We start from the raw sequence: 10,593 nt of genomic DNA, 5'->3' as shown, positions 1-10,593 counted from the left end.
TCTAAGCACTAAACTGGGTAGTCACGTGTAAATTGAAACGTAACCCCCGTAGAGGCGTAATAACTTTCCCTCTCTTTACACGTTTCAGCTTGGGATCTGTGCGAGACCGGCTGGGCCATCGAGAATATAGCCTCAATTGTAGGCTAGATGCACATCTGGAAATGTTATGAGGATTTTATATTCTTCAACAATGTGGCAGAAACTGCTAAATGACCATAAACACTAAAGCACATTGTGTATTTTTTTTAAAATCCTGGACACTGGAACAAACACAATCTCTTTCGTCTTGTTTTGGATATTTTTTTGGTCATGAAAATGGTTTCAAATCAGCACTATTCGATGGGGGTTATGCATTCCGTGTTGTCTCTACTGTTCTGTGTCCAGTTCGGTCTGTCTTTCTCTGTGGCTGGACATGAGAACACCTGTGATGCGAACGGCAGCGTCTACTATGTGGGAGAATGGTACTTTCTAGAATCGGACCACTGCACGCAGTGTGAATGCACCACAGAGGGGTCGTCTTGTGCACGGACGGAGTGTACCTCTTTGCCGGCCGCTTGCATCCATGTCAGCCACTATCCCACTGACTGCTGTCCAAGATGTGAGAAAATAGGCTGCGAGTACCGGGGAGTGGTGTACGAACTGGGACAAAACTTCCAGGTAGGCTACCGCAAGCATAATTCCCTACTTGGCACGATATGATCAAGTTAAACTTTACCTGGAATGAATAAACATAATATGTATGTGATGTCATTTACTTCTCAAATGTCTATTGAGTTGACTAATATTGCTTTTCCTCTTACTATAATAAGCGTTGTGCTACTTCCTGAAATCGTCTCTCCAAAGTCTCTCTGTGCGCAATTACGCATCAGCAATTTTGGATATATTTTTTTTCAAAAGTAATGTATTTGATTCACTGTTAACATGTCTCTTAATATATCACTGCATACGCGTCTTATGACTCAGAATAACTGACAAGCAGCACATTTCATTTTCTTTCTTTCCGGAAACATCTCTGGGCGTCGGACTGTTTCTGGCACTGTATGCAGATCAATTTTCGAATATGGCTAAATTGCGCTACCCTGTGGTTTGTTGTTGAACTACTAACTGCTATGAAAGCTTGTTCTTTCAAGTTTCAAATCAAATCAAATGTTATTTGTCACATGCGCCGAATACCATAGGTGAAGACCTTACCGTGAAATGCTTACTTACAAGCCCTTAACCAACAATGCAGTTCAAGAAATAGAGTTAAGAAAATACTAATAAACTAAAGTTTAAAAAAAATATAAAAAATAAACACAATAAAATAACAACAACGAGGCTATATACAGCGGGTACCGGTCCTCGTTTGCTACAGTAGCAGCTGAAGCTTTTACTCACAGGGACTGTAACTGGTGAAGATACTGCCACATGGAGGCAGTATGATGCTTTTGAATGATACACTTAACACCAAGTCTATTCAAATGTGACAGTGCATATGTAAATTGAGAGAACAGATATAGATACAAATCCCCTTTTGATATTGAGGTTCTTCTGGAGGCGCATTGTAAATATTTTGATAATCTCCTTCGTAGTCCTCAACCATTCTATAGAATGAGTTTTTCAGTTATGTTTGCTGTTTGTTTTCTTCTTCTAATTACATCTGTGTTTCTTGTTTCTGATTATGTTGCTGTGCTAGTGATTACGCACAGCTTTGTTGTCTGTTCATGTAGTTAGTAGAGTCATTAGCCATACCCTTGAAGAATAAACTCAGCCCTCTGATTCGTTTCATTTGATTCAATGGGTAGTGGAGACCAAAGCCAACCAAGCCAAGCAGTATTTTAAGACCCCCTAAGTCAATGAATTAGAATATGAAACAACTCTGGCAACAGAAAGCCACGCAGCGAGATTTACTTGTGGCTCATTGTCCTTTTGATGAAGTTATTATATAGGCCTCTGACACAGTACTGGAGGAGCTCAGAGACATTTAGCCCAGGGCCTCATAGAGTTTTCTTCTTCCACTTCATTTAAACCACCCTCTGTATCTGAACCTCAGATATGCTGATAAACATCCAATACCATGACAGGGGAAAACATCTGGCAACAGTTTAAATGAACTGTATACCATAAAGCATATACTATACATATATAAGCACATCTTAAACATGGCATTATGGTTATATGTCAGACTTCTCTTTTTCAGATATATCTTGAAATGGGCTATAGGCTAGCATCTACACTAATGCTTATAGCTCAGGAAAACCAACATGCCGTCACAGTTAAATTTGTCACAGTTAAACTGAAAGCACCTGCTTAAGTCAGTCTTATCGTTGTAGAATCAATCGATTGCCCTGTCTCTTTGAATGAGCACTTTTTTCTGTCCAACTGCTCATGTCTATCCGTGATATCTGCCAGTGGCAGTCTAAAGAACACTAGAAGGTCTATGTACTGTATGTGGTTGCATCCCAAATGTCACAACATTCCCCTTTGGGCTCTGGTCAAAAGTAGTGCACTATAAAGGGAATAGGGTGCCATTTGGGATGAAGCCTCTGTCTCTGACAGCCTGTGTTTTGTTCTGTGTGATTGGCAGCCCAACGAGTGCGAGCAGTGTACCTGTGACAGTGACGGCATCGCCCGCTGCCTGGTGGCAGACTGTGCCCCCCCGCCCTGCGTCAACCCTATCTACACCAAAGGGAAGTGCTGCCCAGAGTGCCCAGAGGGTAAGTAAACTGACCAGTATACATCTCATGGATATTTATGACATAGAACCCCCCGCCATACTTAGCAGAACCACCTTGTTAAAAAATCCTGGGGAGAACCCTGAGAAGTATTTCGTTCCATTCTATTCGAGCCAAAGGGAGATGAGAGAGGGCTAGAGACAGGGAAGAGGATGTTCTGACTCCTCACATTGTCTATTCTCTTCATAATTTACCCCTTAGAGTGATGCATGCCATTAGTTTTGTCACATTACTGTTGTCAGCACCACAAGCAACAATACATGAAGGTGATCATTTATCCAAACAAATGGAAGTAGAGGTAGTGGGGGGCAGAATTAGCAATATATGCATGAAATAATCCGCTTCACGCACCATTACCGATGACTGATTCTCTCTCTCTCCTGTTCTGCTGAGACACTCATTAGCTTTTAAAAGGAAGTTTATCGAGTTGGAAAATAGCCAAATGAAGATGCATTCATTGTTTGAGTTTAGGTGGTCTATGACTGCGTAATTAAGAGTATAGAGTTTTTTCAAACACAGTACTTCGGGAGGTAATCAATATTTATTTTCTGAAATTCAACTGATCATAAAAATATCCTCTCCTCTTTATGGTAGAGGTGACCGTTTATCCTCATAGAAAGAGAAGCGCATTGGAAAATATCACAACCATATAGCAAGTTAACAGAAATGATTGTGTGTGTGTGTGTGATTCCCCAGGGCCCAACTGCTATGTGGATTCAACCCGGAGCCAGGTGATTCCAGGAGGTGAGCCACTGTGGGTGGACTCCTGCACCAAGTGCCGCTGTCACGACTCAGGTGACGCTGGCTACTGGGAGGGCAACCGCTTGGCCACCTGTTCCCGCGTACGCAACTGCACCCCTGGAGAGACTAGCCAGAAGAACTGATGAAGTAGCACCAGTCATTTGCCCCGGTATAGGGTGAAGTTGCCCCTAGACACTGATCTTGGGTCAGTTTTGGATTTCCCCCCACTAATGGTTAATGTTAGGATTGGAGGAGGGGGAGCTGATCCTAGAACTGTACCTAGAGGAAACTTCTCCCCAGAGCGATTTGCCCCTGAATGTTTGGTGGTTATCAGCAGGACGGTTAGAGTGTTGGGCTAGTAACTGAAAGATTGCTGGTTCGAAATACCCAAAAGAACCGGTCGATGTACCCTTGAGCAAGGCACTTATCCCTAATTTGCTCCATAGGCACCATACTACTATGGCTGACCCTGTAAAACAACACATTTCACTGCACTTATCCGGTGTATGTGACAATAAAATATATTTGTACATTTTTACTGTAGCATGTATCACCAACACTTTTACAGCAGAAAAATCCAACTGTAACTACTATGTGAATGTATTTTTCGCTCTCTTGTCTAAACCTATTCCAAAGAGACTGGAGTTGTTTTGCTGGCATTATATTGCAATATTCATGTTCATGTATTATCAATAAATGAACATGTCAAGAGGCAGTTCACTCTCAAATCGAAGTTTGACTGAGGTTTTCAGACTTAAAAAGTGGTCTGCTGTCAAGATCCAACAATAAGCCTCAAACTCAAATATTTCCCATTCATTTAAGATGGAAGCCTTTATCTGTTAGGGACCATCTCATGATTCTCTTCTTGATATTAGACCACTTTTGAGATCTGAAAACACATCTGAATAACTTTGATTTTGGAGTGAACTATCTTTTTAACATTCCTTGCCAAAAAAACATTTCCTAATATAGTTGAAGGAGGGGGCAGTTTAACCCAACTGAGAGTCTGAAGACCTCTGCTTTCGTGTGTGTACTCTAAACAAGGATTAAGCAGGTGAAGTAGCCACATATTTCTACACTAGTACAAATGTTTCAATGTGGTGTAGATGATAGGGACTATCCTACATTTTGGGATGTTATACTTCTCTAGTAGTGTTATTGGAAGATTTTGACCAACTTCGATGGATATTAATTGAGGTATACCATCTTATTTAAATTGGTCATGAATGGAACATTAAATATGAAGATAATTGAGAGGTTCTGAAAGCTAAAGGCTAGTGTAAGCAACATTACATTTTTTGAATGAATGCTATAGGTTTGTAAACTATAAACAACTCACTATCAGAATGTCAGAAATGCGTAGGTATGAACATGAAAACGAAACAATGTACACTTTCTTCCTTCATGTCCGTTCTTAAGGGACCATTGCATGAAAACCATTAAAGGCAAGAAACCGTTCTTCTGGTGTATGTTGTTGTGTAGCATATTGGTCTATGCTGGCATGGATAGACTTTATGCCAACATCCAAGCTTTGTCATTTCAGGCAAGGCTCTCATTACAATTCTCTAGTCGACTCTCCTAATACCGTGTCTCTTGATTATGTTACTGAAGATGTTGTATATCTTTTATCCATACCTTTGGGAACTCCCTCCATCTTTCATTAAAAAAAACAATGTAAACTTACAGTAAGTGAAAACAAAGTGTCCTTGTATGTCCATTAACTACACTGTACACTGTCCACTACAGTGTGGTGCCATTGTTGTGTAGAAGGATGTTTATTTATTACACACTGGATGTCTTGTCACTTAGGGGATGCCAGCGGTTCATTGTTCAATTTCCCCAAATCCCTCTTGTCGACAGTTTGGGGACAGAGCTCGCCCCTCAACAATAACTGTTAGGTTTTCTGTTCAAATGAGTTATGGGGTAGATTTATCTCTGAGACAGTATGAACATCATTTTAACACTACCTAGAAATGATCCTTTCTTTGTAATGCATCCACTGATGGGAGCGGGGCTTGGTCAACACTGCCATTATTAGATCATTCCAAAAACGTGCGCCACATTACTAGAATTCGGCTAATGCAAACAATTTCCACCCAAGGCGTAGGATCCCCTTAGCCAGTTTCTGTCTAATATATAACAAAGCAGTTTAGCGTTTTAATTTGAGCTGCAATGCAATGTGATGGTATTTCTGAACCTCCCTCTGAAGGAACATTAGTGGCTCAACTATTATAATCAGTTATTTGTGAAATTGTGTTTTGTTTTCCATGGATTTTTCATGACTGTTACCAGTTCCACTCTGCCTTTGGAACCAGGAGCAGGTTCTATCACTCTATTCTCTTTAGTCTCAGTACATTTTCAATTACTCCTCAAGTCAAATCAAATCAAATTTTATTTGTCACATACACATGGTTAGCAGATGTTAATGCGAGTGTAGCGAAATGCTTGTGCTTCTAGTTCCGACAGTAGTAATATCAGTAATATCTAACAAGTAATCATACAATTTCACAACAACTACCTTATACATACAAGTGTAAAGGAATGAATAAGAATATGTACATATAAATATATGGATGAGTGATGGCCGAACGGGATAGGCAAGATGCAGTAGATGGTATAGAGTACAGTATATACATTCATGGCAAAAAGTTTTGAGAATAACAAATGTACATTTTCATAAAGTTTGCTGCTTCAGTGTCTTTTGATATTTTTGTCAGATGTTACTATGGAATACTGAAGTATAATTACAGCATTTCATAAGTGTCAGCTTTTATTGACAATTACATGAAGTTGATGCAATGAGTCAATATTTGCAGTGTTGACCCTTCTTTTTCAAGACCTCTGCAATCCGCCCTGGCATGCTGTCAATTAACTTCTGGGCCACATCCTGACTGATGGCAGCCCATTCTTGCATAATCAATGCTTGGAGTTTGTCAGAATTTGTGGGTTTTTGTTTGTCCACCCACCTCTTGAGGATTGACCACATGTTCTCAATGGGATTAAGGTCTGGTGAGTTTCCTGGCCATGGACCCAAAATATTGATGTTTTGTTCCCCGAGCCACATAGTTATCACTTTTAGCTTATGGCAAGGCGTTTCTGTTCCTGGATGGTTGGGAGAAGTTGCTCTCGGAGGATGTGTTAGTACCATTCTTTATTCATGGCTTTGTTCTTAGGCAAAATTGTGAGTGAGCCCACTCCCTTGACTGAGAAGCAACCCCACACATGAATGGTCTCAGGATGCTTTACTGTTGGCATGACACAGGACTGATGGTAGCGCTCACCTTGTCTTCTCCAGACAAGCTTTTTTTCCGGATGCCCCAAACAATTGGAAACGGGATTCATCAGAGAAAATGACTTACCCCAGTCCTCAGCAGTCCAATCCCTGTACCCTTTGCAGAATATCAGTCTGTCCCTGATGTTTTTCCTGGAGAGAAGTGGCTTCTTTGCTGCCCTTCTTGACACCAGGCCATCCTTCAAAAGTATTCGCCTCACTGTGCGTGCAGATGCACTCACACCTGCCTGCTGCCATTCCTGAGCAAGCTCTGTACTGGTGGTGCCCCGATCCCGCAGCTGAATCAACTTCAGGAGACGGTCCTGGCGCTTGCTGGACTTTCTTGGGCGCCCTGAAGCCTTCTTCACAACAATTGAACCGTTCTCCTTGAAGTTCTTGATGATCCGATAAATGGTTGATTGAGGTGCAATCTGACTGGCAGCAATATCCTTGCCTGTGAAGCCCTTTTTGTGCAAAGCAATGATGATGGCACGTGTTTCCTTGCAGGTAACCATGTTTGACAGAGGAAGAACAATGATTCCAAGCACCACCCTCCTTTTGAAGCTTCCAGTCTGTTATTTGAACTCAATCAGCATGACAGAGTGATCTCCAGCCTTGTCCTCATCAACTCACACCTGTGTTAACTAGAGAATCACTGACATGATGTCAGCTGGTCCTCTTGTGGCAGGGCTGAAATGCAGTGGAAATGTTTTTCGGGGATTCAGTTCATTTGCATGGCAAAGAGGGACTTTGCAATTAATTGCAATTCATCTGATCACTCTTCATAACATTCTGGGGTATATTCAAATCGCCATCATACAAACTGAGGCAGCAGACTTTGTGAAAATGTATATTTGTGTCATTCTCAAAACTTTTGGCCACAACTGTACATATGAGATGAGTAATGTAGGGTATGTAAACATTATATAAAGTGGCATTGTTTAAAGTGACTAGTGATACATTTATTACATCAAATGTTTAATTATTAAAGTGGCTAGAGATTTGAGACAGTATGTTGGCAGCAACCACTCAATGTTAGTGATGGCTGTTTAACAGTCTGATGGCCTTGAGATAGAAGCTGGCCTTCAGACTCTTGGTCCCAGCTTTGATTCACCTGTACTGACCTCGCCTTCTGGATGATAGCGGGGTCAACAGGCAGTGACTCGGGTTGTTGTCCTTGATGATCTTTTTGGCCTTCCTGTGACATCGGGTGGTGTAGGTGTCCTGGAGGGCAGGTAGTTTGCCTCCGGTGATGCGTTGTGTAGACCTCACTACCCTCTGGAGAGCCTTACGGTTGTGGGCGGAGCAGTTGCCGTACCAGGCGGTGATACAGCCCGACAGGATACTCTCAATTGTACATCTGTAAATGTTTGTGAGTATTTTTGGTGACAAGGCAAATTTCTTCAGCCTCCTGAGGTTGAAGAGGCGCTGTTGTGCCTTCTTCACCACGCTGTCTGTGTGGGTCGGACCATTTCAGTTTGTCCATGAGGAACTTAAAACTTTCCACCTTCTCCACTACTGTCCCGTCAATGTGGATCGGGGGGTGCTCCCTCTGCTGTTTCCTGAAGTCCACGATCATCTCCTTTGTTTTGTTGACGTTGAGTGTGAGGTTATTTTCCTGACACCACACTCCGAGGGCCCTCACCTCCTCCCTGTAGGCCCTCTCGTCATTGTTGGTAATCAAGCCTACCACTGTAGTGTAGTCTGCAAACGGTGATATGATCCTTGACTAGTCTCTCAAAGCACTTCATGATGACGGAAGTGAGTGCTATGGGGCGATAGTCGTTTAGCTCAGTTACTTTAGCTTTCTTGGGAACAGGAACAATGGTGGCCCTCTTGAAGCATATGAGAACAGCAGACTGGGATAGGGATTGATTGACTATGTCCGTAAACACACCAGCCAGCTGGTCTGCGCATGCTCTGAGGATGCGGCTAGGGATGCCGTCTGGGCCGGCAGCCTTGCGAGGGTTAACACGTTTAAATGTTTTACTCACTTTGGCTGCAGTGAAGGAGATCAGATCCCAGTAGGCAACCCAAAACAACGGCGCCGCAAAAGGGGAAGATGGAGCGGTCTTCTGGTCAGGCTCCATAGACGGGCACATCGCTCACCGCTCCCGAGTATACTACTCGCCAATGTCCAGTCTCTTGACAACAAGGTAGACAATATTCGAGCAAGGGTTGCCTTCCAGAGACACATCAGAGATTGTAACATTCTCTGTTTCACGGAAACATGGCTCACTTGGGATACGCTATCAGAGTTGGTACAGCGACCCGGTTTCTTCACGCATCGCGCCGACAGAAACAAACATCTCTCTGGTAAGAAGAAGGGCGGGGGTGTATGCCTTATGATTAACGAGTCGTGGTGTGATCATAACAACATACAGGAACTCAAGTCCTTTTGTTCACCTGCCCTAGAATTCCTTACAATCAAATGCCGACCGCATTATCTACCAAGAGAATTATCTTCGATTATAATCACAGCCGTGTAAATCCCCCCCAAGCAGACACCTCGACAGCCCTGAAAGAACTTCATTGGACTATGTAAACTGGAAACCACATATCCTGAGGCTGCATTTATTGTAGCTGGGGATTTGAACAAGACTAATCTGGAAACAAGACTCCCTAAATTTGATCAGCATATCGAATGCACGACCCGGGCTGGCAAAATTCAGGATCATTGCTACTCTAACTTCCGCGATGCATACAAAGCCCTCCCTCGCCCTCCTTTCAGCAAATCTGACCACAACTCCATTTTGTTGCTCCCAGCATATAGACAGAAACTAAAACAGGAAACACCCGTACTCAGATCTGTTCAATGCTGGTCTGACCAATCTGATTCCACGCTTCAAGATTGCTTCGATCACGTGGACTGGGATATGTTTCGGATAGCCTCAGACAACAACATTGATGAATACGCTGATTCTGTGAGCGAGTTTATTAGCAAGTGCATCGGTGATGTTGTACCCACGGTGATAATTAAAACCTTCCCAAACCAGAAACCGCAAAACTGAAAGCACGAACCACTGCTTTCAATCATGGCAAGGTGACCGGAAACATGACCGAATACAAACAGTGTAGCTATTCCCTCCGCAAGGCAATCAAACAAGCTAAGCGTCAGTATAGAGATAAAGTAGAGTCGCAATTCAACGGCTCAGACACGAGACGTACAGTGGGGCAAAAAAGTATTTAGTCAGCCACCAATTGTGCAAATTCTCCCACTTAAAAAGATGAGAGAGGCCTGTAATTTTCATCATAGGTACACTTCAACTATGACAAATAAATTGCAAATAAATTAATTAAAAATCCTACAATATGATTTTCTGGATTTTCTTTTCTCATTTTGTCTGTCATAGTTGACGTGTACCTATGATGAAAATTACAGGCCTCTCTCATCTTTTTAAGTAGGAGAACTTGCACAATTGGTGGCTGACTAAATACTTTTTGCCCCACTGTATGTGGCAGGGTCTACAGTCAATCACGGATTACAAAAACAAAACCAGCCCTGTCACGGACACCGACATTTTGCTCCCAGACAAACTAAACAACTTCTTTGCTCACTTTGAGGACAATACAGTGCCACTGACACGGTCTCATAGACAGAGATATGTATTACAGGTTTCTTTGAATGCCATGGCAACTGGACACAATGGAGGGAAGAAAAAAAAGTATCAGCCCCCTCATCGGGATGGGTACATCCCAATGGTACCCTATTCCCTACATAGTGCACTACTCTTAACCAGAACCCTAGGGGCCCTGTTGAAAAGTAGTGCACTATAAAGTGAGTAGGGTGCCATTTAGGACACAATTGACAACTCAGGTGAAACATATTTTCTCATCGGGCAAGGAAAAACAAACCAATCACGTGAG

General features: G+C 42.5%; 1 protein-coding gene across 1 annotated transcript; it reads left to right on the top strand.

Annotated features, from left to right (window-relative positions):
- Window positions 1–52: 52 nt before the first annotated feature.
- On the top strand, window positions 53–5,138 carry LOC106599384 (von Willebrand factor C domain-containing protein 2-like). The gene is made up of 3 exons (XM_014190593.3): window positions 53–657; window positions 2,567–2,696; window positions 3,411–5,138. The coding sequence occupies exons 1-3, from the start codon at window positions 310–312 to the stop codon at window positions 3,596–3,598; spliced, it is 666 nt and encodes a 221-aa protein (XP_014046068.1). The 5' UTR covers window positions 53–309; the 3' UTR covers window positions 3,599–5,138.
- Window positions 5,139–10,593: the final 5,455 nt, after the last annotated feature.

Source organism: Salmo salar, chromosome 03, assembly GCF_965601325.2.
Source record: "Salmo salar chromosome 03, fSalSal1, whole genome shotgun sequence".
Lineage (NCBI taxonomy): Eukaryota > Metazoa > Chordata > Actinopteri > Salmoniformes > Salmonidae > Salmo > Salmo salar.
The sequence above is the reverse complement of the archived record's forward strand: the minus strand, read 5'-3'. Positions and strand labels throughout refer to the sequence as shown.

Excerpts from the sequence above, each read along its gene's own strand:
- LOC106599384 (XM_014190593.3), top strand. The coding sequence starts at position 310 with ATGAAAATGGTTTCAAATCAGCACTATTCGATGGGGGTTATGCATTCC. Across the intron at positions 658-2,566 it reads AACTGGGACAAAACTTCCAG|CCCAACGAGTGCGAGCAGTG; the intron begins GTAGGCTACCGC and ends TGTGATTGGCAG. Across the intron at positions 2,697-3,410 it reads CTGCCCAGAGTGCCCAGAGG|GGCCCAACTGCTATGTGGAT; the intron begins GTAAGTAAACTG and ends GTGATTCCCCAG.